Genomic DNA, 25,760 nt, shown 5'->3' on the forward strand with positions numbered 1-25,760 from the left:
TTCCCTTCCTCTCTCGATTTTTAACAATTTTCACCGTGTCCCATGGCGTTTTTTAAAAAGTCCCGATTTTTGGAGAGAATGCTCCACAAGCTAGGGTGTACGGTTTTCGGCCGCCACGTGGCTATTTCGCCGGGATGTGAGTTTTATCAATGGTGTCCCGCTTTACCAATGTTAAAATCTGGTCACCTTATTTCGGTGACCCGTTGGATTGCTGACCACAAGGTCACACGTTAAATCGACCCGCGGTTCAGTGGGCGAGGATGAAGCTTTGTGCTCCCGTAAGGAGGTACAGCCTCAACCCTCACAGAGACCGTGCTCATCTGCCCTCGGAGCGAGGATAGACGCACAGCCTGGGAATCTAAGACCACTGTCTCCATCGTAGGCAATCTGTAGGGCAAGTTTGCAACATGCCTGCAACAGAATGTGCATGCTAAGATCTACAAGGAAGAAGGGTGAGCAACAGAAAGTGGAAAACTCACTGTTTAGAATCCACAGAAAGGGGGAACAGGATAAAGGAAATTGGAAGCGCTAGCGCTGCTTTAGATTTATTCTTTAAAAGCCTCTGCGCCTGCAGTGGTTCTAAACCTTCCTCATGCCGCCACCCTTTCATACAGCTCCTCCAGTGTTGGGACTACCGCCCCACCCCCCCTTCACCCCCTCCTATCCCCCGCCAACCATAAAATGATTTTCGTGGCTACTTCCTAACTGAATTTGCTACTGTCATTTATGAATCGGGCGTCCCTTGTGAAAAGGTCGTTGAACCCCCAAAGGGGTCCCGACCCCCAGGTTGAGAACCGCTGCTCTAGGGGTCGGTCGCATCGAGTGCGCATGTACCCACTGGCAGCGGCGGTGGCGAGCAGAAGGGCGGGTGCCCGGGCAGAGCCAGAACCTTGCAAGGACCGCCCGCCGGAGCTTGGAGGAGACAGGGAGGGCGGGAGGGAGGAAGGAAGGGCGGGCGGGGGCGGGGCTAGGGGTGGGGCTACCGAGAGGTTCCCGCCCCGTGGGCGGTGCCTTGGGCGGCTGACTTCCTGTCCCCGGCAGCCCCTGGCCCTGCGGAAGCATCGGCTGTGTGGGAACGCGGAGACCGGATCGCCCCGCTGCGCAAGGTGAGAGCCGAGCGCAGCGAACCGAGCTCGGGCCCTTGGGCGGCTCGTTGTGCGTTCGGGGCCTGGGCGGCGTGGAGGGAGCCTCCCCGGCAGCGGCCGCCGTGCGTGGGTCGGTGGTCCCGGCTGGGGAAGCAGCCTGCGGGCTGCTTACTCTGTCCCGCGTGCCCCAAGGCCACTACAGATGGACGGTCACTGTTACTGTGGAGCCTGCGCCCTTGTGGTCCCACTTTATCCACCGGGCAGTGCCTGCAGAACACCCCCCCCGCCGCCCTCCACACTTCCCATTCCTTGCCCCTACACACACCCTGCCCATTTCACACCACCCCCACCCCCATCGACTCGGGAGAAGCTTTGAGAAGGAGGCTTTTCCCACATCCGGGCACCTCAGTAGCCCTGGAGGAAGGGTGGCGCTGCGTCCTGGTTCCGAATCAGTGCGGTTCCGATAGTTGCAGCTCGGAGGGAGGGAAGTGGTGGCACAGCTCCCCCACCGCCAGAAGGCTGTGACCTGGACAGAAACCATTGAAAATCCTTCCACTGTTTGTGGCTTTGGGGGAAAGGCAGGCGAATCAACTTTGACCTTACCATGAAGTGGTTTAGAAACGGGTTGGGAAGGTAAGGCATGCCCACAAAGGACTAAAATGCCAGAAGACGTTGCCCGGTGTCCCAGGGCTGCTGTAGAAAGTTGCAATAACGCTTCCGGGCCAAGGCTCCCTCCTAGCTTCTAAATGTGTGTTCTCTCTGGTCTAAGAAAGTGGTCAGACCCCCGACTCCAGCTGCTGCCGCCTCAGCTGTCAAGAGGAAACGCATTATTAGTCAATGGCTTTATAGCTGCAAGCAATACCTCTCCTCTGAGTTCGGGGTCTATATTTTCAGCAGTTGATCTGCTAACCACAAGGTCAGCATTTCAAACTCACCGGTTACCCATAAATGCCCCCCCCCATTTTTCTCCTGCGGAGTGACTGGGGGGTTTAGGCCTCTGATCTTGCTTAGTTAGTCCAAAGTTAACCCAACAGTGCCTCCCAGATTCTACTGTGCCCTGAACCTATTTGGTCTACCCAGTCACTCTGCTCTGCTCCAGCTACAGATGTATTCTATTCAGTAGCCAGAGGGAAAGGAGTCCCAGAATCAAAGTCCTTATCTCTAAGGTCCTGCAGTGAGTAATCTGGACGAGTGCCCTCCTCTCATTTCCTTTGATTCCAAGCCTGCTCGAACTGGGTGTCCTGTAGTTGAGTTCATTTATGCTCTTTCCCTTTATTTAAAAATCAAATCTTGGTTTAGTCATGTCCTTACCTGATGCTTAAGACCAGGTAAGAGCTCCTCTGTGATGTCCCTTTGATTTTGCATACAGCCTGTGATCCAGCTGTTGAGAATGTATATAGTAGAACAAACACCAACTCAACAATTTCTGCATGTATGATGTAGCGGCGCAGATTACAGTCTTTGAATTGTTCAATCATGCTTGCCCTCCTCTCTGTTTTAGCTACCCAATTAACATAAACTTACTTTACTCCTAAATTTGCTATCAAATCTCTTAAGTTGCTGTTTTCAGTGTAATTCCATACGGGTAGATCTTGAAAGAACATGTTGCCCAAGGCATATTCTTTACTAAGCTAAACTACTGTTTGGTTTAAGAAGACTTTGTACTGTCTTCATATTCCTCACTTGATCTCCCTACTGTGTAATATGCACTGCAATAGCTACACAAGGGTTTATTGAGGAAATTATCAAGTTGTAACACCAGTAAGAAATGCTCCAGTTTGAGTTGTTTATCAGGACATTTTACAATGTTCTTTCAGCTCTTTTAGTAAATGCCCAAAGGCCCGGCATACCACTCCACTGTAAACCTCAACTGGAAGACATTCTGCTCAAGCTCTATGGGCCAGCAAACCTAACTCCCTGAATTAAGTGCCCAAGGCCCCTTCCTCCAGTAAGCCTCATCCCATATGCATTCAGTTCCACTTCTCTGGGTCAGTAACCCAACTTCCCCAATTATTGCCCCAGAGACATCACCCTGTAAGCCACCCCTGCCCCCAAACACTCAGTTGACTTGAAATCTGGTTGGGAAGTCCATCATTCTGTGTCATGCTCTGGCTTCTGGCTCTGCTGCTGCTCCTCTCTTAGAGCTGTCTGCTGCATCCAGAAAGTTCACTGCAGCCCTATACAAGAGAGCTTACTGTCCCCACGAGGCTCTGAGACTAAATTGTTACAGAAGTATAAAGCTTCCTCTTTCTCCTGAGGAGCGGCTAGTGGTTTTAGCTGCACATCTGTGGTTAGCAGTCAGTCCAACATGTAACCCATTTTACCACCAAACAATAACAACAACAAACCCAAACTCGATTGCTGTTGGCTCAATGCTGACTCATAGCGACCCTATAGGACAGGTTTCATTTGCCCCTGTGAGTTTCCAAAACTGTAGCTTGCTAGGGGAGTAGAAAGCCCTGTCTTTCTCCCACAAGTACTGGCAGTGTTGAGCTCCAGACCTTGGAGATTGCAGCCCAGCTCTTAGCTAGCACACCATCAGGGCAGAGCTAGATTGATAATCTGACGATGTCATCTGTCTGTACAACCGTGGGGAGATAAATATATGTAAAGCTCTGAGCATTAAGCCCTTCATTCTTTTCTTTTTTAATAAATCATTTTATTGGGGGCTTATAGAACTCATCACAATTCATACCAGCCCTTAATTTCTAGAGCTTCCTTTAAGAGGAAAGACTCGGCCTGATGCAAAGCCCCCGTCACACTGCCTGTTCTGGAAGGACATGTTCGTGTCTTCCGTCAGCTGTTTTTCCAAGGGCTTTCTCGTTTTGACATAATCCAAATCATGATCTGTTTCCTCTCCTTTCCCCAAACGAGTGTGTGTTTGCTACGTGACAGCATGGGAACACTCTGGGAGACATCTTGGTGGCACAGTGATTAAGCGCTGGACTGTGAACCCACAGCTGCCCGTTTGAGCCCATCTGCCGGAGAAAGATAACGCAGCCTGCTTCCGTAGATTTACAGAATCCACTCGGTGGCGGTGGGTTTTCAGAGTATGTTCTGCTCTGGAAAGGTTTCCACAGCAAAAAATGGACTAATTTGGCTTTTCTTGGAATTTGGAATTAAAATTTTGATATCTTAAATAAAATGGAAATAAATGCCGACCTTGTTACGGTGCCAGAGGCCCCAGGAGGGCTCCAGGCGCCCTTGCCTGCATCTCACAAATAAGTGGAGACAGCACCAAGTTACCTACTGGCAGCGTTTATAGTTATTCCTTGTAGAAGATGGGATTTATTAGGAAAGGGCTGGGTGGTGCTAATAAGAGCGGGGGTGCAGCTGTTCTTGGAGATGGAGCCACGTGGGGAAGGGCCATGTCCCAAGTGCACATCTTGTCCAGGGATGCAGGTTGCCACCCCCCGGAAGGTGAAGTTGTGTTCAGATTCCCGTGTGCATGCCTCCCGCCACTGTAACTAGTGGCCAATGAACCAACTGAAACTATCACTGGAATCCATCCATGGATTCCAATTTACAGCCACCCGATACAGGGATTCTGAGGTGGTAAATCTCTACGGGAACAGACAGCCTCAACTTTCTCCCTGTAGCTTTGAAACTTTGACCTGTGGCCAGGAATCCAATGCCACCCCAAGTTAAACCTGAAACAAAGGAGCTAAATAGACTGTTAACCTGGACCTATCACCACAAGTAGAAGGCGCTCCTCTGCTTTACTGACATTGTCCCTGCGTCCTGAATTCCGTAGACGTAGATGAGGGCCACTTGACCCCTTAATGGTGGATCCCGTTTTTGGACTCCATCCCTGGCTGTCTCAAAATCAGAAAGTATTTTGCCTAGTGATATATTTTGAATGAACTGTTCTTTAATTAAGATGCCTAGAGATTTGTAATGTCTCTGCTAATGTCCGTTTGGTTTATTCTGAAGATGGTCGACCCTTGGCAGGAATGCATGGATTATGCAGTGACCCTAGCAAGACAAGCTGGAGAGGTATGAACTGAACATCTCTTTTCCGTTTCAGTGTCATGCGTACTGTGTGTGTTTGCCTTGTTACATACAGAGCACATTTTAATCGGTCGTCTTTTTTCTTCATACTCTAAACGGAATGAGTATTTTGGAAAGCTAAAGATTTATCTCCCTGTCAATAATAAGGAGCCCCAGTGACACAGTCGGTTTGGCGCTGGGGTACTGGCCTGTGGTCAGCTGTGGAGATCCACCAGCCATCCCTGGGGGAAAGACATGACTGAGGCTGTAAAGAATTTTACTCTCTGGGGAACTGAAGATAGGGTTACCGTGAGTCGGAATCGACTCCCAGGCAGTGGGTTTGACACATTTTTTGATATGTCAATGAAGCAGTCCCTGGGTGATGCAAGCAGTACGGCACTCTGCTTGTAGGTGAAGGTGTTGGCGGCGCCGATCCACAAGAGGCATCTCGGAAGAGGAGCCTGGGCATCTGATTCCGAAAGGTCTCTGACTTGAAATCGCTGAACTCTGGCTTGCAGCACCTGAAATCAACGCGAGGCAGCTCGATGCAGAAGCACACACGCATCTGTGTCTTCAAATCATGTTATTGGGAATCTTGTACTGACAGTTGTGAACCGAAAATAAGGTGTAAGGTGATATCCTTTGGTCCAGAGGAGGCCATCGCACCAAAGGATGACTCTTTAGCACTGAAGACATTTTTAAGAATGTTGTCTAAGAGAGCTTCCATGTTTAAGCCATTGCTTTATTTTCCTTTGTAGCTTGATTGAATATCACTTACATATTTTCTATTTGCTTACCCCCCAAAACTCTCCGTAGGTGGTTTGTGACGCTCTGAAAAAGGAAATGAATGTCATGATTAAAAGTTCCCCAGCTGATTTGGTAACGGCGACAGACCAAAAAGTTGAAAAAATGCTTCTCTCTGCCATAAAAGAAAAATACCCATCTCACAGGTACTTACTATTTCAAGCGGACGAAATGAACTCCAGGGTGAAGCCACTGTCTTAGACTAGAATTTTCATTCCACACACAGGCTGGTGGTGGCTCCCTTAGGAGGAAATGAGTTTCTTGAGAGGTGCGGGCAGCTCAAGAACCCAGAGAGCCAGGATCATGCGAGAATCATGGGACAAAGACAAGCCCCGTGACCTCACTCTTGATGGTGATGCATTTGAACGTTTCCTAATCAGCCCTAAACTTGATTGACTCAGGGTCACAAATCCTGAGCAGGAGCACCTGCTTCCTGTGTTCAGATTGTTTGCCAGGAAGTGAGGCTCTTCTTGTGGATGGGCTCAAGCCTCACGGTCGCCATGGGGATGGCACAGGACCAAGAAGTCGCTTATTCTCTTACTGGGGTACCGTGACTTGGAACAGACCTGGCGGCACCTAACAAAAACAAGGGGAGCAGTCCCATGACCAATGGCTGCCTTCAACATTATGTAGACGTTCCGTATTCTTCTCCGTATCGCAAACATCTTGCTATAGCAGAGCGCTGGTAACTAGAGAGTTGACGCAAAAATACTCAAATCCTGGCTGTTTGACCAGCACACCTTGCGATGGATTTAGCTCCTAGAGAGGTACAAGAGAACAGGAATGAACACAGCACAAGTATGGCCACTCTGTTCCTTCAGCCTTAGTCTGCCCCCTTCTCTTGGTCCATGTGAGCGGCAGCCCTGCTTCTGAGTCCCGGAGGCCCTCTTCTTCCGTCCCTCAGCACAGCAGCCTCACCTTCCTGTCCCAGCTTAGCAGCAGCCTCACACTCAGGATGTGCGCTATGACTCCTTGAAACCTAGGAGATCCGGGAGACCTTAGTCCCGCGCCCTGAAAACGAAAAGACCCCCTTGTCCTGTTCCTAAGGTGCTCCGGGAAGGGTCCTCTTTCAGCGGAAGGCCACAGATGTAGCCACTTTGGCATGTGTATTGTCTCGAGAATTCTTGCTGTGAGAGTTAGTTCAATCCATCAGTCACAGGTTTTACAAAAGTATTTTTGGGGGTGGCAAAATTCAATCCATAACACTTACTGCTTTGTTTTCCATAACAAATCATCATCAGAACTGAGCAGCATTAGATAACTTTTCTTGTTTTGGTTTCTGAGTGCCGCCAAGTCAATTCCGATTCATAAGGACCCCATGGGACAACGTAGAAACTGCCCCTGAGGGTTATCGAGAATGAAACTTTTACAGTAGAAAGCCTCGTCTTTCTTCCCGGGAGGGCCTGGTGGTTTTGAACTGCTAACCTCATGCAAACTGCACGTACCACCAGGGCTCCTTGTGTTCCTCTTTTTTTTTAAGTATTAATGCATTTTACAATTGACAGTCTTGTAATTTTTCACATGACTTTGCTCAGGGTGAAATAAGACGTATTCACCCTCTCGGCCTCCACAGGAAGAAAATGAGCTGCAGGAGAGAAGGCTGGGATGTAGATGCGGTTGTGTTTCACAGTAGACTGTGTGGCTAAGGAAGCGTTGTGGTTTGAAACCTGTTGAAAGTGGTGTAAAGGGATGTATCCCTCTTGCTTTCAGTTTCATTGGCGAAGAGTCCGTGGCAGCTGGGGAGAAAAGTACCTTAACGGACAACCCGACATGGATCATTGATCCTATTGATGGAACCACTAACTTTGTGCATAGGTATGTTTTTACAATTTTAATACTGTAACTACTGTAATTAGCAACATGAACCGGTAGAGTAACCTCTTCAGGGACACAAACACTTGAGAGAACTGTGCAACTTGCTTATGCTTGTCTAGCCCGAGTGTCTAGTCGAGTCGAGCAAAATGTAAGATGCATAATTTCCACCAGGTCTGGGGGGGGGGGGGTGAGAAAGAGTGTGGAGTTGCCATATCTTTTAAATTAAGAACAGGAAACAATTGTAGTAGTGCTTACAGTATGATCTCTCTTTGTTAAACTGTAAGCTTGGCGCTAACTATGTTGCTAAGCTTTATTTTCAATAGCTACAGTGAATGCATGCTCTCCACTTTCCCGACCGTGGGTCTACTGTGAGTCCTAAAGTTCAGTGCACGTGCTCAACCACTGTACAGCTGTAGCAGGTGGTGTCACGAGCAGTTTACTTTTCAGATGGGGCAGGGACAAGTAACAGTCTAGTCCCAGTGTTTCGTAAAGCAGACGAGAATGCCTTCTGGGATGGGCGTGAGGGGGTGCTGGCATGATAAAATAAATAAATAGACAAACAAATAAATAAGGGAAATTCACTGCCTTCGAGTCGGTGCCGATTCACAGTGACCCTACTGGACAGGCTAGAACTGCCCTGGTGAGTTTCTGAGACTGACTGTTTATGGGAGTAGAAAGCCCCATCCTTCTCCCAAGTGGCTACTGGTGGTTTTGCACTCTGATCTTGGGGATCGTAGCCGAATCTGAAACCACTGTGCCACCAAGGATTCAGCAAATAGTACATTCTATCCTGGTTTTCCAGTGTGCGGATCCATAGGGAAACTGAAGGCCACTTCTTCTTTTCTAAGTGGCTCCTGGTGAGAACTGCTGGCCTTGCTGGTCAGCAGCCCAGCACTAACCACTAGCCACCAAGATTCCTTTTTTTAAAATAGTATATTCAAAAGATAGACGAGAGAGTTTAAACGTTTGTGGGGAAAATTCCATTACCTTTCAATTCCGTTTTGCACGACATGTTCTGAAGGCCTTTCCTGAAAATGGTACGCAGTGCAGACTCTCCTTCCCAGAGCAGGGCCCCAGTTAGCTAGTGCCCGTCTTTGGAAGTGACTGTTGGTACCACTTCCTAGTGAATGCTGTCGGAGTGGAGCGTTCATGCCAGTAGAAGCAACCTGTGTGTGCGTGTGCACCCTCACTGCCATCCTGCCGATTCCGACCAGGGCGGCCCTACGGGTCACAGTGGAGTGGCCTCTGTGTGTGGGTGCTTGAACTGAAAAGCAGGTGCCATGGAGTTAAGCCCAGTGTGCCTGAGTAGCACTCTGCTCCATGAGGTTGGTAAAGACTGATAATCTGGAAGCAGATTACCAGGCCTTTCTTCCAAGGCTCCCCTGGGAGGACTTGAGCCACACCTGTTGGGTAGAAGCATGTTAACCACTTGCGCCAACCTGGCGCTCTCCCTACATTCTAGGGGGTACCAATAAAAAAACCAAACCTGGAATTTTGTTCAAAGCTCTGTATTGAAGTTTTTTGTTTTTGTTTTTTTACAAAACAGCTTTATCACCTTCAAAGTACTCTCCAACACACTTAATACATTTGATAAATCTGTGATTCCATTCTTGTGAACATTTTTCAAACCTCATGTTTGGATGGCTCTGACAGCACCTCCCTCATTTTTTTTTCACCTCTTCTGCCATCAAATCACTGTCCCTTCATGTCCCTCTTCATTCGTGGCAACAAAAAGAAGTCTCACTGAGCGAGATCAGGTGAGTAAGGTGTGTGGGGCAAGAGAGACATGCTGTTTTTTGCCAAAAACTGCCTCACTGAGATGTGCGGGTTTTGTTGCATTTTCACCTGTTTGGGAAGGTGATAAACATCCAGAACAAGGTTTGTCATCCATCAACATTTCGCCTTCGTTGAAACAAGAAAACCACTCGTCCACTTGAGCTTTTCCCAGAGTGCTGTCCTTGTAAGCTGTGCTCTACATCCCAACATTTTCTGTGGCATTTTTCCTGAGCAGAAAACAAAATTTCACAGACATACGCTGTTCTCTTAAATCAGCCATCACAAAAAACAAGGCTAAATTGGAACTTCTTTTACGAAAAATTCACTGTGACCAGAGAGAACCTTCCCAGGTGATGGCCCTGGGGACACTAACTCAGAGCACGTTGCTGGATGCTCACCTAGAGGGGAAAACATGAACTACACACTTTTTGTTTTGTTTGTTTTGGGTACCCCCTCATATGTACATTGTATCTCCCCCTAATATATGTGAATGGTCATATACTGTACACACGCTCTCGGCTTTGCTTTTTGTGCGGAGGAGGGTTATGTATAGTTGTGCAAGGTTTTGTAAAATATTGTGTTATGAAAAAATATTAACACTAGTTTTTTTTTTTTCAGATTTCCATTTGTAGCTGTTTCGATTGGCTTTGTTGTAAATAAGAAGGTAAGTTGTTTTAAACGTGTGGTGCATCAACTGCTTTGCTTGTACTTTCTGAGAAAAGGGAACAGTGTCTTCAGAATATATTTGCCTGTATATTCAGTTTTTACATCTGCATTTTTCCCAGTGTACGTCATTGTACTTTACCAGTGAAGGAAGTTTACTGTTGTTTAAGAAACTGGAGTTCTAAGGAGAAAGTACACACTCATGACAGAAATCCAATTCATTTCTTCAGCCACCACAGCTTACGTGCCAGCGTCCAATTGTTGCAGGAGTTCAAATGGGAACTGAAAAGCTTGAGGGACGAGGGGGCGTGTGAGGTAGTGGATGCAGGAGACCTCGGGACCAGGAAGTGGCCGGCTGCCGGCTGGGCGGAAAATGCCGATGTTCAGAAACCTACATGTAGTTGTACACTCATTACATCTCTCTGTCAGTTATGATGTATAGCAATCGTGTGGAACAGAAGAGAATTGCCAGCTTCTAAGGTCAGCAATCTTTTCCGCAGCAGGGAGCGCTTTCTTTTCCCAGGGAGCTCCTGGTAGGCTTGAGCCCCTGACCTTTTGGTTAGCAACTGAGCAACTAACAACTCTTGCCACCAGGGTCCCGATTGTAAAAACCCAGTACAATGCAAAGCTCCTGTTTGTCCTTGCTGTTTCACTAGTTTGTTGGCGATAGAATGAAAAATTCTTAGGAACATCAGTTATACTTATGTGCAAGGAGCTTGTGATGTATTTTATCACCATGTAAACAAGACAGTTGGTAAAGCTGTGGAAATAACTGACAGATAATACATAGGAAAGCTTCTGTCATAGGTGGTGCTAAGGGAAAACATCCTAAAGGAGGTAACTGAGCATTTGGCACAGAGTCCCCCTGGGGCTGTGCGTTGTCCTGTCCTTGTCCTGGGCCGCACAGCTGAGTGCAGAAGTGAGATGCTGGGAGCGGGCGGGTGGCGGCGGGACTGAGAGGATTCATAGCAGTGATTGGTGGATTCTGTGCAGAGAGAAATCTTCAGAGCAGTGACTCTGAGAAGCTGGTTTTTTGAATTGAGCCTCAGGAAATGAAGAGATTTGACAGGCAAGGGGGGAAAGGGAGGCATTCTGATGCGAAAGAAAAGATTGGAGAAGTCGTAGCGCCTGGCGTGGGTGGGGAAAGGACAGGGTGGCAGCAGCGGAGGGTGACGATGGGATTTGTCCAGGCACCGCAGCCTCTCTGCACCATGCGTTCAGGGCTTTGTTTGGGGGAAAAGGGAAAACAAAAGGTTTCCCCACCGTGGAGAGTGCCATGTAACGAGTGCCAGGCCGAGTGGGACTGGCTTTTGAACTCAGGGGGAGTGCGCATGGCTGAGGGATGCCCGGAGAGACGATGTGAAGGAGGAGGCTGGTGGAGAACAGGTGAAGTATGAGCAGGTGGTGAGTGACTTTGACCTCTCTGGCGGAGGTGTCTGCAAGACGAATGGGTGATCTGAAGATGAGGTTCTTTCTACCTGTGTGATGGACGAAGGAAAGCCAGAACTGTGAGCTGGAAAAGACGCAGAGAGCTCGAGGGGACAGGATAGAAGAGGAAAAAGTTACACAATTTTAACGTGAGACAAAGAAGATTTAAAAAATTACTAACAATGAGTTAGAGAACAAAGAGAATACTGCCCCAACATAAAGTATAGCTGATGATCAATAGTCTCAGGTTCTTCAGAGAAGGCATTTGATCTGTACGAGTTCATTGATGATCTCTGTGAAGGGGTTCGCCAGAATGAATGGTCGAGGCAGAAGTAAAACTGCAGTGTATCAAGAGAACGCCCATTGCCGCTGGGTACGATCTGATTCATAGTGACCCTGCGAGACAGAGTCAAACTGCCCCTTAAGAGTTTTTCCGACTGAATCTCTGTGGGAACACACAGCCTCATCTCTCTCCCACCAAGGAGCTATTGGGTTTGTGTTGCTGTCCTGGGAGTTAGCCGACTGCTCCACCAAGACTGCTAAGAGGAGACTCAAACTCACTTCTATTGAGTCAGTTCTGACCCACAGTCATCATATAGGACAGGGTAGAATTGCCCCCTGTGGGCTTCTGAGACTGTAACTCTATGGGAGTAGAAAACCTCATCTTTCTGCTATGGAGCAGCTAGTGGTTTCAAACTGCTTACCTTGTGGTGATCTGTCCAACTCGTTACCACTACACTACCTCTTTGCATCTGTAGGCTACTCTTTGGCAGTGAAAGGAAAGAGAGGACAGCATCCTGAAGGGATTAGAGCTAAGGGAAGATTTTATGCAGGAGCTAAGCAGAAGAGATAGAAGGGTTCGTCTTGGGGGGCAGGAAATCTGCATCTCCATCTCAAGCAGGAAGGAGAGAGAGCACGTTAGAAATGGGTAGGAGGGAAGCTGAGAAGCTCAGGTCTGATGACTGTCCCCCTTTGATTAAACTGGAAATTGGCAACTTAACTGTCCCCCCCATGTAGCCGTTTGAACACATGATTACTAGTCCGTATACCAGGTTGTCGTGTGACTCAGAGAAAGCATTGCTGTGAAGAAGAAAACTGAGCAGGACTGGTAAAGCAGAGGTGCTTCTTTCTGCAGATGGAGTTTGGAGTGGTGTACAGTTGCGTAGAGGACAAGATGTACACAGGCAGGAAAGGAAAAGGCGCCTTTTGTAATGGCCAGCGACTACAGGTTTCCCAACAAGAAGGTAGGCTCCGCGCTCCCTCATCTTTGCTGGAATAATTATTGCATACTCAGATTGTATTTTTAATAAAGATTAACCTATGACAATCGCCAAATATTAATCAGTCCATCAGGCGTGTTCATGCTCTCTTCCCTTGTTTTTGGTTTGGCACTCGGTTTTGAATGTAGTCATCTTTAAGGGCAGTTGACTTGGCGCTGCCCCATGGCGACCTCCTGTGCCACAGAAGCAAATGCCGCCTGGCTCTGTGCCAGCTTGCTGGGTGGAGTCATGGCACCAAATGTAGCTCCACTAACATTTCAGGCTCAGCACCGTGCTCCGGGGAGAAAAGAATGAGGAAGGCTGGGCGGCCCCCTGTCTTTGTGAAGTTCAGTATGGGACATCCCCTCCCACAGGGGTCACAGGGAAGAGATGAGCCAGTCAGGGTGCAGTATAGCACCGGTGAAACACAGAACTTTCCTCTAGCTCTTTGGTGCTCCCTTCACCCCACTATCATGACCTCAAGTCTACCTTACAAAACGGATTAGACCAGAGCATGCACACTGCTACAGATAAGAGCCCAAAACAGGGAATCCAGGACAGATAAACCCCTCAGGGTCAACAAGGAGGGTAGAGATACCAGTAGGATTAGGGGATGGTGAGGGTGAGAAAGGGGGAATCAATCACAAGTATCAATCTAGAACCCCTTCCCGGGGGGTGAATAATGGAAAAGTGGGTGAGGGTCAATGGACGATGATATAAGATAAGGAAATAATAATCTATAACTTTATCAAAGGTTTGTGAGGGAGGGTGGGTGGGGAGGGAGGAAGAAATGGGGAGCCGGTATCAGGGGCGCAAGTGGGAAGAGAATGCTTTGAAAATGATGATGGCGGCATATGTGCAAATGAGCTCGACACACTGGATGAATGTATGGATTGTGATAAGAGATGTAAGAGCCCCAATAAAAGTTTTGGTTTTTTTTAAAGACTATTTCCGTAGTTGCATTTCAAATTCTTCATAGAGTGCTTGTCTGATGCCAATGGGACCAGTGCTTTGTGAGAGTGAATTAGGGGGAAACAGAGTTTAAGTTGTTAATTGGAGGACAATGATCTTTCCTTAGCGAGATGACTGGCGTTTTCCTTCTTTCCCTGTGCCTTATGTGTTGTGCTGCTCACCGCAAGGTGCAAGGTCGGCAGCTCAAAGCCTCCAGCCATTCCTCCGGAGAAAGGAGATGTCCTGCCCCGTAAAGATTTAGTCTGGGAAACCCACCAGGCGGTTCTCCTCTGTCCCACAGGGGCACTGTAAGTCAGACTAGACTCCTCGGCAGTGAGGTTTCTGTTTTGTCCTTCCCTGGTAGTCACCTCGTCGGGCATTTTCAATGTTTGCCCATTCAGATTTCTTGAAGTGCAGCAGAGACTTAGACGCACAAAGCAGCCTGTGTGTAGAGGCCTTCTAGAATTTTATATTTCCCCCCTCACTCATTTATACTTGCTTTGTCTGCCCTGAATATGAGAGCGGATCTGTTCCCACTGCATTTTCGTTGAACTCTCAAGACCCGCATGAAACGAAAGACACATCCTTCTTTCGGGGAGGTGAGAAACGGGCATCTTCACGTTGATAGAATGGGGTAGCCTTCACGGAAATGGTTCTCTTCCTCTTGGTAGTCATGTATTCCACTCTCCAGAATATTTTAATGGCATAATGGTTAAAGGAAGTGCACTAGTTAGAAACACGTTTGGGAGCAGTGAAGCAGGTAGGGATCCGTTTCACCTGGGGGAAACCATGAAGTGTGGAAGTGTAACACAGAGGCGCCGTCAGCAGGAGCCCTGAACGGCACCCACAGTGCTTCCAGGGGATCAGAGGGCGCTCAAGTCTATATCCAAATTCTTTATGGGGTTTGATTTCTAAATTCTTTTTTTTTTTTTTTGAGGTATTTGCTTTTTTGCCTACTAAAAAGTTCTTATATCTGCAGGCAAATCATGTATATTCGGTGCTTTTTGGTGGAAGCTAGAGTCTGGCAAATGTATCCGGGATCACTTGGAGATGAGAAATTTACTAGGATTCTCGTATTTAAAGAGTTAGCAAGAACAAAATTGATGGAACTAGAAAGAGGGATAAAAATGCTGTCCCTTTTTCTCAATTACAAATGTCAAATATTCTGTTAGAATTCCAGTGATGGAAAGCTAGTGATCATTAATTTTAATACGTTCTCTTCTAGATATCACCAAATCGCTCTTGGTGACAGAGTTTGGCTCTTCCAGAACACCAGAGACTGTCAGAATTATCCTTTCAAATATAGAAAAGCTACTCGGCATCCCTGTTCACGGGTACGTACTTTCTCCTTCCCACCTGCAGTTTCAGTAGCTTTCATGTCTTAGAGGAATAGGCGTTTCGTTGGAAATGAGCTTCTCATTAACAGACTGGGGATGAATAACTTGATTTTAATTGTAAGTTTGAACATTTTTGTTTGACTATAATTTGAAGCTTATTAGAAATTACAGTTATAAGACAGTACAAACAACTCTGTGTACTCTACCCAGATTCACCATTGTTAGCATTTTACCCCATTTGTTTCATAATTGTATTAGGTCTGCCCCCGCCTCGCTCATCCCTCTTCACTGCTCCCTTCTACCCGCTCTCAGTCCCTCTGCCCCTCTCTGTCCCCCTCTCTCTCTCCCCTTAGCAACAGCTCTCCTCAGTCAGTAGCCAAGCCTCTTTCCAGGAAAGGAAATCAGCCTGCTGCTGCTCTGCCTCCCCATCTCTCAGTCTCGGTGCTGCTCCTCTGTTCTGTTTCGTGCTCTCCTTGCTGCTGCCGCTGCAGTCGGAGAGCTGGCCAGTGCTGCCCTGGGGGCTACTTTTCCCAGTGGCTGTGGGTTTTCACTCCCTTCTACTAGGGCTCCTCCTGATAGCCAGGGAGCGGCAACTCAAAGTGACCAATCTCCTGCCTGGTTTGTGTGGTTCCACCGAGTCAGGACTGGTTAGAGAGACACGAATAGAAGAGCCTTATTAAGACATTTTATTCCTTCACAGTTTTCACTTTCTTTTTAAGTGGATTTCTTTTCTTTGATTTTTTTTTACTGGCATTAGAATTAGGACTATAAATTTTCATATGATAACTGTTTTAAATGTATCCCATAGATTCTGCCATGTAGTGGTTTGATTAGACTATACTTTCACACAAATAACTTGAACCTGCCTTTTACCTTTGTACCTTCCCCCAAAGGCCTTGGCTTCAGTGTGCTATGACAATTTTTGTTTTACAGGCCACTGTGAAAGGAAAATTAGCATAGCGCATTATGAAAATAATTAGCGGGGCGGCGGGACAGTTGGTCTGCATGATTTGTGTAAAAAATACAGTAATTTTCAAAACTTTTGTCCTTTTAGATGCGGTTCTCTTTCATCAAAGAGTCATGCTCTTTAGTTTCTGTGTAGAGGGTTTTTTTTTTCTCTATTTGATTTTATTTGGAGTTTTATTCCATTTTCACGTTTTATACGTTGAGACCTTTGTGTCTAAGTATATGGTCACTTTTTGTAAGTTCCATATACACTGAAAAAAGGTACAGTCTGTTATCAGAGTACAACATTCCTACATAGCCAGAAGACTTACCTTACTCTGTTTTTGGAGTTTTTGAATACTTGACCTGCATCATTGGAAAGGATGTGTTAAAATCGATTACCTGTGTATTTCTCCTTGTATTTCTTGGAGCTTTTATTTCAGTGTTGTTTGTGTCCTTGAGTCCATTTTGATCAGGGGTATTATGTTACTGGATGGCCATACATTCAATCTGTTATATATACTGTCATTGTATAATTTCAACACTAAAGTATCCTTAGTCTTGTTTTAATGCTTTTATGCCTAGCCCACTTAGCTATCAAGATCATAATCCCAGCTTTCTTCCTATTTCCATCTGCTTGGCAAATCTTTTAATCCTATCTCTTGGATACAGCATAAAGTAGTTTTGCTTCATAAGCAGCTTGGGAATGTTTTTCTTTTAGTGGACATGTTAGACCTCTTCATTTATTGATGTATCTGTTTTCTTTGGTCTGAATTCTGTTCTATCTTGTTGGCAGTGCACTTGGTGGTTGTTTATTTCTCAACGAGGCCCTTTGGTCTTCGATCTGTATTGAGCTTCCAGGTGGAGAAGGCTGTGCTTTACAGTGGGTGCCCTGAACCCTTCTGGAATCTCTACATGAGTCAGCCTTCCTTGGCTTCTTTCTGACCATTGACCAAAACCAAACACCAAGCTTACTGCCAGTTGAGTCAATTCCACCTTCGAGGAGGCCCATAGGACAGGGTGGAACTGCCCCGTAGGTTTCCAAGAGTGTGAATCTGTACGGAAGTAGAAAGCCTCCACTTTCCCAACCATTGACCAGCAATGTGAAAAGCTCTGACCTGAGGCCAACTTTGTGCCTGCTGAGACTGCCTACCCAGCCCAGGGAGGGCTGGGGTCATCTTGCCTTCAGGGACTTGGATGGGCATGCACTTGATGGAAATTGGGGTACTAGGCCTACCTAGTCATGAGTCATGTCTAGACTACGAGTGTGAAAATTAGGAAGTTAGCATTGGTTACATGATCTAATGTAGGTCCTATGTTCAAATTTGGAAGAAAAATTCTGATCCAGGATCAAGCATGGCCTTTATCCATATTTCTCATTGGTTTCCTTTAGCATGAAATAGTTTTGGTTCAATCTTTGTCCTCAACGACCTGGAAAGTTTGCAAACATAGGCCAGTAATTTTATGGAACGCCTCTTGACTTGTTTCTGTTTCGTTTGTTCCCTCATGAGTTGCGGCTTTTCGGCAGGAATGTGACATTTCCCTGCAGTGCATCAAGCGGGAGTGGCGGGACACCTCTTTGTCACATTATTGGTGATGGGTATACTGACTCTGTTCAGACCCCTGGAGAGTCTGCGTTGGCCATTGCCATCACTTTGGCTCTTGCGGGGAGCTGCTTGGCAGTATGTAAAAGGCTGCTCCCCATTTAACTTTCACCCAGCAGTTTAAGTGTTTCTTGATCATCCTTCCCTGAATGACCTATTACTACAGTGCCTACCAAATAGCGTCCACATTTGTTTTAGGTTGGTATATTTTTAAAGAAAAGTGCTGTGTAAAGGCAAACCCGTATTAATTTCCCCCAGAGGGCTTGGGGTTGTGTGGAGCCCGGGAATGGAAGCGCCAGGAGCCTGATCTTTTAACGCGCTTGCCCCTGGTGGTTGCAGAAGCTAAGCATTGGGCTGCCAACCACACGGCTCGTGTTTCAAACTTGCCAGCCGCTCCTCAGGAGGAAGATGGGCTGTCTGCTCCCACAAAGATCTGGTCTCAGGGACCCTTCAGAGCATCACTATTTAGGAGTGGGTTTGGTTCGGTTGACACTTTACTTCTATTTTGGCGTGTGTGTGTAAAATATTACATGCTTGGATACATGTGAATATGCGAGCCTTCAATGATTTGTTTGCCTGAAAAATTAACGTCATTGTTTTTATGCTTGTCTTTTCATATGATTGCTTTGTGAGGCCTAATTGTGCCACCATGATAGATTCCTCATATTTACATTATAAACTACCTTTAAAAAATCTTTACACATTTGTCCTTCATGTAGTTTCAAGAACTAGAAATGAAGCCAAGCCCACGCCCTGGAGTCAGTCCTGATTCATAGAGATCGGGGCAGGGTTTTGGAAACTAAGTCTTGATGGGAGCAGACGTTCTCTTTTCCTCTCCTGCAGAACCGCTGTTAGGTTTTCCTAGGTACTATGATACTTAGATTTTTCATACTTTGTGAAATCTTACCATCTTAAAAAAATGAAAAGATTTATCCTGCAGAGAGCCTCATGTTCTCTCATTCAATACTTACAATAAACTGCAGTTACAGAGGTGTGCCTTCTTAGAGAGGAGTATAGTCTCCGGTCACAGGGTTGAATGTTGTTTGTTAGGATCCGAGGCGTTGGCACAGCAGCTGTTAACATGTGCCTTGTGGCCACGGGAGGAGCAGACGCATATTACGAGATGGGAATTCACTGCTGGGATATGGCGGGAGCCGGCATCATTGTTACTGAAGCTGGTGGCGTGCTGCTGGATGTAACAGGTAAACTTACGGGGCATCACTCTCTTCCCATCTGTTGTACTTTATCTATCTAGGCTATTTTATTTTAAAATGTGATGCATACTATATTTTTGAACTCTGAAAACCAAGTGATCAAGGTGTGAAATTTTCTGCAAAATCCAAAGAAGAAACAGATGAACAGCTACTTGGGAGTTCGAGACTGGATGAACAGTACGTGGCCAAGCCTGTCAAACGTGAGTGACAGGATCTCATGAAGCAGGAGAGAAGGCCTAGCAGGTCCCCGAGTCTGAGCCTCTGAGAACTATTTGAGTGTTGACCGTTCTCCCAGTCGAAGACGGACTTGCTTTCCTATCGCTCATGCCCTGGCCTGGTCCTAGGTTAGATGGTTGGTGTGTTAGTCTGAGTATATTAGAGAAACAAATCAACAGAAACTCATGTATAAAAGAGTTTTATATAAAGGGTAAGTGCACTTCAAGAAAACATCATAACCCAGTGCTGCTCAAGCCAGTAAGTCCAACATTAGCCCATATGTCCAACACCAATCCATAAAGTCCTCCTCCATCCCATAAAACACACACGTTGACGCCGACTGCAGGAGGAAAGCCGAGTCAGTGAGTGTGTAAGCATCTCAGCGCTGGCAGGGGTCTCCACACGGCTGCTCCAGCGCCCAGGGCTGCATCGGGGTAGGTCCATGTGGCTTCTCCTCAGGGATGTCTTGTAGGAAGTGAGCCTTGCCAACTGAAGCAGAGAACTGGCTAAGGCAGCTGAAAGCAATAAATCCAAGAACTAGAAAGGCGAGAATTACTAAGCCATTTATTTCTCTGCCCTTCAATTAATCCCACATGTGTTTATTGGCCAGGTTGGCACAATAATCTTTAATTATCTCAGTTGGTTTGAACTGATGGTACATTTTTAAAGGGAAGGATGGATTTTGGTTAAAGGAATTTATAGCTGCACTTGGAAAAGGGGAACAAAGGAACTAGGAAACGGGAAGGAACAGATTATGAACATCCAGTGAAGCCAGATTTCCTGCTCAAAGATGTGGAAACAAAAAAACCTGATAAGAATAAATGGAAAAAAAATTAAAAAGAGAGGAAAGGATAATATTTTTACTCATATGAGTTGAGAACTCCTCAAGTGTGTTTGGTTGGGTTATGTAATAGTACATTTTTAAGATGCTAACTGGAGTATCAAATGTTGGGATTGATAGACTACTAAACTAATTTTACAGGAATGACTTTTATGCAAAGTAGATCACCCTTCCCGTCTTTGGTTTGATTTTAGGTGGGCCATTCGACTTGATGTCACGGAGAATAATCGCCGCGTGTAACAGAACATTAGCCGAAAGGCTAGCCAAAGAACTCCAGATCATACCGTTTCAACGCGACGACGAAGACTAATTCCAACCTTTTCAACATACCCCGCTGCAGTTGCTTGTCTCCAAATTTTCTACACATTGATGATGTTAGAAAATTGAGGGCATGTGTTGTACATGTACAATACATTATTTAAATGGCTTTTGATGTCTAACCAATTGGAAAATGTTCCGTATTTTACTGAGACTAGGTATTTAAGAGCAGATGAGATAATCCATTTCATTGTTTCCAAACGTTTTGTGTGTAAGAATATGCTTGTGAAAAATATCAAGGCTGGAGACTTAATGGAAGGCATCACTTCAAGTGTCGTAGCCAATCAGCAATTTTGAGTTATTAAGTAAATATGTTTTCCTGAACTAGTGACTTATTATTCAGATGCGTAGTCCTCTTAGAAAATCAACTTTCTTGGGGGAAAACTTTCTTCCACTTCCAAAAGCCCTGTTTTATTTGTGGCGGCGTCATGAGCCCCTCCCCGGGGAGGCTGCACGGTTTGCAGTGAGCCCTCTCTGCGCCCCTCGGCGGGGTGCAGCGGCACCGAGCACTGCACCTGCGCAGCAGCAGACTCCGCGAACAAGCAGTTTTGGAAAAGCGACTGTGTGAGCGGCCGCAGTTGCTAGGAATGACACTCATAAAGTCATGAGCTCGCCGTTCTCAATTTTAGCTTCAGATCTCCAAGCAAAAATGTCGTGGGTGTCCTTTTAAACATCTCACATACCATTTCCATTACCTTTCATACCTCCAGGTTTCCCTGCTTGACATGTCTTCAATTAGCAGTGTCGGAACAGTGCATTTCAGTATTATGATTATTTGTTTTCACTTTAAGGTGAGAGAGAACAAACGACAGTATAGAAATGTTCTCGTCAGGTATCTGATGTCATTAGATATAGCATGTCGTTTTACTAACAGCCCGGCTGACAGACCCATTGGCTGTGCAGAGGAAACCCACACTGGCAAATACACTGTCTGCTAGTCTTGAGCTGTGTGGTTTTGTCCCAAACTCCTCTTTCACTTTGCTTCTAGTGGGCTTTATTCAATCTTTAAGAATTCCTTACATGTCTTTAGCTTCTCAGACTTAAAAAGACAGTTGTACCAGTCATTGATGTTTTTAAAGGACCCCTGTATTGCTTAGCCTTGTCACTCGACACGAGAACAGACTGAAGCTTCACGTGGGCCTGCGGTTTAATAACGAAAACAGACAAGGCGCTTCTGTAAGGTTTTTAAGGTCCAGGTAGTTTCATTGTCATGTTTATCCAGTACATCAAATATGAAGACACATGATAATTCTAAATCTGTACAGTTGGTTGTGTGTACTTAAAATATCTCAACATTGTTTTTTAAGACCGGTTGTACAATTTTGAGAGTTGTGAATTAAACTTTAAATTAAAATGTAATTTATATTTAATTACTAGCACTTATGGTGTATGTTACCTTAAGGGATTTTGTATTAGACTATAAATACTGAGTTGGAGTTGTGATTTAATATATGGTCTTATTTTCTGTTTATAATTTTTTTAACCTTTCCGTAGACTCCCCCTCCTCCCTTTAAGTAGCTTTTAAATCTTTTCATCTTAAACGAAGTTGAGTACTTTGTAGCTTCGTCTATTTTTTTACTGTAGTCATTGAAGAAGGATGTTAAGTAGATATTCAGTAAGTTTTGGGGGGTTTTTTATAATAAGATTCCTTAGGCTTAACATTTATAATCTATATAGTCAAGGGTTACCATCTTGTGTGCACACACACAGTCCCATCTGTGTTAGTCTGGGTAGACTAGAAAAATAAATCCAGAGAGACTCATGTGTATAAGAAAGAGGTTAGTATACAAGGGCAGTTGAATATTGAGAAAATATCCCAGTCCAGTCTAGATCAAGTCCATACGTCCAATGTTAGCCCATATGTCTGATACCAACCTACACTTGACCTTAGCCATTAGCCAATAGGCCAAGAAGTGATTCTGATACCAATCTGTAAAGCCCTCTTCAGACTCATGAAACACATGCAGCGAAGCTGAATGAAGAAAGATCACAGGCCTGTGGGAAGTCTTGTGGATCCAATGACGTAAGCCTCTCAGCGCTAGTAGGGGTCTTTGTGTGGCTTCTCCAGCTCCCAGGGCATAGGGCCATGTGTCTTGCCAGTAGAGTGTATCCAAGGGAGAGTACCTCCAGCCTCCAAGAAGGAAATCCCAGTTTTCCCAGAATCCTCAGGTAAAGGCCATGCCCACAGAAGCCTCATTGGCTGTGACCTGATTGACAGATTAGACTCCACCCCTTCATTCTTTAATCTTCTCATCCTAAATTGACCCCAGATTATGTAACTACCACCCCATCCACACATGTATAAAGTGTCCACATTTGAAAATTCCCCTCCCCCTTTTTAACAAGAATGACCACACACCATTTTCTATGTCATTGTAAAGCTTGTGTTGGCCTCGTTCTGAATCACCATGTATTAAAAACAGTTTAATGTGTGGCCAACCGTGTGCTTGTGGCGTGTTATACAAGCGTACCTCGTTTCATGGTGCTTCGTAAGTAGCTGTCAACCTCGTGCCAAGGAAGTCTATGGGCACCATTTTCTCAGCAGCGCATACTCAATGCAGGTCTCCGTGTCATACTTCGGTAATTTCCACAGCGCTTCAAACTCTCACAATGCTTTTGCACACTTTAGTAGATGACAGTATCATGTAAAGATAACTTTGATCAACTCCAGGAAACCACAGAAAGGCCACGTGCATCGCTGACTTGTGCTGTCCGCTCCAGGTGATGGTCTGCCCATGGCCCCAAGGTGGCTGCGTCCCACTGCGCCCACACAGCCCTTCATTACGAGAGCGACTGTGGGACCTGGGGCACGGGTAAAGCAGGGACGCTTGTTTTGAACTTTCCATTTCCCTTAGGTGCATCAAAGCGTATTTGAGCTTTTTATTGTGCTTTTTTTTTATTATTTAATCTGCACAAGACGTCCGTAGAATATTGAAAAGTGAGGATGTTACTTTGCGGGCTAAGGTGCGCCTGAGCCACGTCGCGGTATTTCCCATCGCCTCAGGCATGTGAGAGTTGGACAGTGGATCAGGAAGACACGAAGAATCGATGCATTTTGAACGGTGCCGGAGAAGAATGGTGAATGCACCATAGACTGCTCAAAAGACACACTGACCTGTCTTGGAAGAAGTACACCCACAGGGCAAGACTTCCCCTGACATACTTTGGGCATTTTATCAGGAGAGATGAGTCCCTGGAGAGGGACGTCATGCTTGGTAGGTGCAGGAGAAAGGAAAAATATGTGAAGGGGCCGTGAAAAAGAGGGAGATCCCTCACGAGGTGGTGGATGCCGTGTCTGCAGCTATAGGCTCCGGCAGTGTGAGGACGGTGCAGGACTTCATGCTCTTGGGCACAGGGTCGCTATAGTCGATGGCACCTAACAACAACGATATTTGTACATCGTTTAAAAATTGTAAATACTGCAAGACTCCGATACAAACACGGCACTTTTGTGTCTAGTCCACCCTGTCCCTGAGCTGGCCTCCCCACGCTGTTTTAGCAGTTTGTTCTGATATTTACTTCCATCTTTTAGGATGTTAGATGACCTACTCTGCTAAATTCTCACTTGGTGGCTTTACCTTATTGCGGTGCTGCCAAGTAAGCCCTGGACTAGCTGCTCTTGCAGGGAAAGGGGCGGCGGTCCGCTCCTGTCGAGGTTTCAGCTTGGAAGCCGTAGGGTCGCTGTCAATCAGTTCAATGGCAGTGGAGTTGGTTTTCTTTTGATTTTATTAACTTGGTCATGTAGGAGAGGAGGGCTTCGTACACTTAGCACCCCAATTCTCTCCTTAGCACCCCCTTCCTTGCCTGACCTATAAAATTTAAACATGTTTGCCAAGTCACCATGAAACGTTCCATAACTTAGTCACTGGTTGGTTAGCTAGGGATGTACTATGGTTATATTTGCTTTCAATGGCTGTGACCTTTTAGAAGTAGATCTCCAGGCCTTTCTACTGAGGCACTCTGGGTGGATGTGAGCTGCCAATCTTTTGCTGAGTAGCAAAGGGCTTAACCATTTGCCCCTCCCAGGGATTCGAGTTGGAGTCCCATGGACATCCTTTTTCACAGAAGCCACATCTTTCTGCCTTTGGTGTACTTGACCCTTTTGCATTCCTTTGTTTTTTACTTAATCTGTGTTTTTTAAATTAATACTTTAAAATTCTCTCTGTAGTGCACTTTAAGTTTCCTTTGCTGGCTTTCCTTCCTCTGACAGGATACCGTTCTGTCGAATGCCACCCGTGCCCTCTTGGTCTCTACCCAGTGTCTGGGCGAGAGGACTCATGCCCGCTCAGGACTATCACATCCATTCTGCTAACTCGCAAGTCTGGATCCGCACTCTGGGTTTCTAGCACCCTTTTGGACATCTTCTGGATGTCCTCGCTCTCATCAGCTCAACAAATAGCAAGCCCAGCTAATGTTCCTCTCAGAAAGGTGGGCTGAGTGCCTCACGAATGTGGGACCGTCTTAGATGTCAGGAGCCCTGGTGGCATTGTAGGATTTGGTGTCGGGCTGTCCACCACAAGGTCAGTGGCCCATCAGCCACTCTGAAGGCAAACGAAGAGACTGTGTGCTCCCACACAGCTGTGGAAACCCGAGAGCGAGAGTCCACAGTCAGCTCAGTATCCAGTGGTGGCACCCTGGCAGCACATTCGAATCCCCTGGGAATCTGTCGTGGCCCGTCAGTGTCCGTGTCTTTCCCAGTGGCTCTGACAGCCTAGAGTCTTCAGTGTTTCCTGGACACCTGTATTTTCCCTGAGTTCCACAGGGGATGCTATTAGGCAGCCAAAAGCAGGAAGCATTTTGCTAGCCTCTTGCTCCAGGTGCTCATTAATGTGCCAACGGAAAGACGGGCAGTTCAAGCCTTTGGAAGAGGAGCTGGAGCCATTGCAGACCCCAAGCACTTCTCCTCTGACGCACCTGGAGTCTCCACGGGTCAGAGCAGGCTCACTGCCAAGCAATTCTCAGAAGTCACTGCTAACATCAAACAAGCCAGCCCACCCACCCACTTGATTCCACCTCCACAGACCTAAGATGGCTTCACCGTATAACCCAGGGATTCTCAACCTGTGGGTCGCGACCCCTTTGGGGGTTGAACAACCCTTTCACAGGGGCCGCCTGACCATCGCAAAAAACATATTTCTGATGGTCTTAGGAACCGAGACACTGCTCCTCAATCCGTCTCCAGGTGGGTCCACCACATACAGATTGCTGATCTGGTGAGAAAGAAGCTATCTCAATCTTCACACTGATGTTGACTTTTTATCCATACTGTGGAAAAATGTAGTAATGTAGTTTACTGTTGTTATATTAAGAAGGTTACCCATGCTACACCATGCTGCAATACAAAATTTCATTTATTTGTAATTAGAAATAAATATTTCACAATATATAATTACACATGGTTTTTGTGATTAATCACTACTATGCTTTAATTATGTTCAATTCGTAACAATGAAAATACATCAGATACTTACATGAGAATTCATAACAGTAGCAAAATGACAGTTATGAAATAGC

The 25,760-nt window shown here is 46.1% G+C and overlaps 1 protein-coding gene across 1 annotated transcript; it reads left to right on the forward strand.

Moving 5' to 3' along the window:
• Positions 1 to 1,013: 1,013 nt before the first annotated feature.
• Positions 1,014 to 21,600, forward strand: IMPA1 (inositol monophosphatase 1). The gene is made up of 9 exons (XM_075549536.1): positions 1,014 to 1,106; positions 5,019 to 5,081; positions 5,892 to 6,025; positions 7,590 to 7,694; positions 10,089 to 10,134; positions 12,697 to 12,805; positions 14,997 to 15,105; positions 18,708 to 18,859; positions 20,123 to 21,600. Exons 2-9 carry the CDS (start codon positions 5,019 to 5,021, stop codon positions 20,236 to 20,238), a joined length of 834 nt encoding a protein of 277 aa, XP_075405651.1. The 5' UTR covers positions 1,014 to 1,106; the 3' UTR covers positions 20,239 to 21,600.
• The last annotated feature ends 4,160 nt before the right edge of the window (positions 21,601 to 25,760 follow it).

Source organism: Tenrec ecaudatus, chromosome 5 (assembly GCF_050624435.1).
Source record: "Tenrec ecaudatus isolate mTenEca1 chromosome 5, mTenEca1.hap1, whole genome shotgun sequence".
Lineage (NCBI taxonomy): Eukaryota > Metazoa > Chordata > Mammalia > Afrosoricida > Tenrecidae > Tenrec > Tenrec ecaudatus.

Bases quoted from the DNA above. Each gene is read 5' to 3' on its own strand.
- IMPA1 (XM_075549536.1), top strand. From the start codon at position 5,019: ATGGTCGACCCTTGGCAGGAATGCATGGATTATGCAGTGACCCTAGCA. The intron at 7,695-10,088 runs GTATGTTTTTAC...TTTTTTTTTCAG, and splicing joins ACCACTAACTTTGTGCATAG to ATTTCCATTTGTAGCTGTTT. The intron at 10,135-12,696 runs GTAAGTTGTTTT...TTCTTTCTGCAG, and splicing joins GCTTTGTTGTAAATAAGAAG to ATGGAGTTTGGAGTGGTGTA.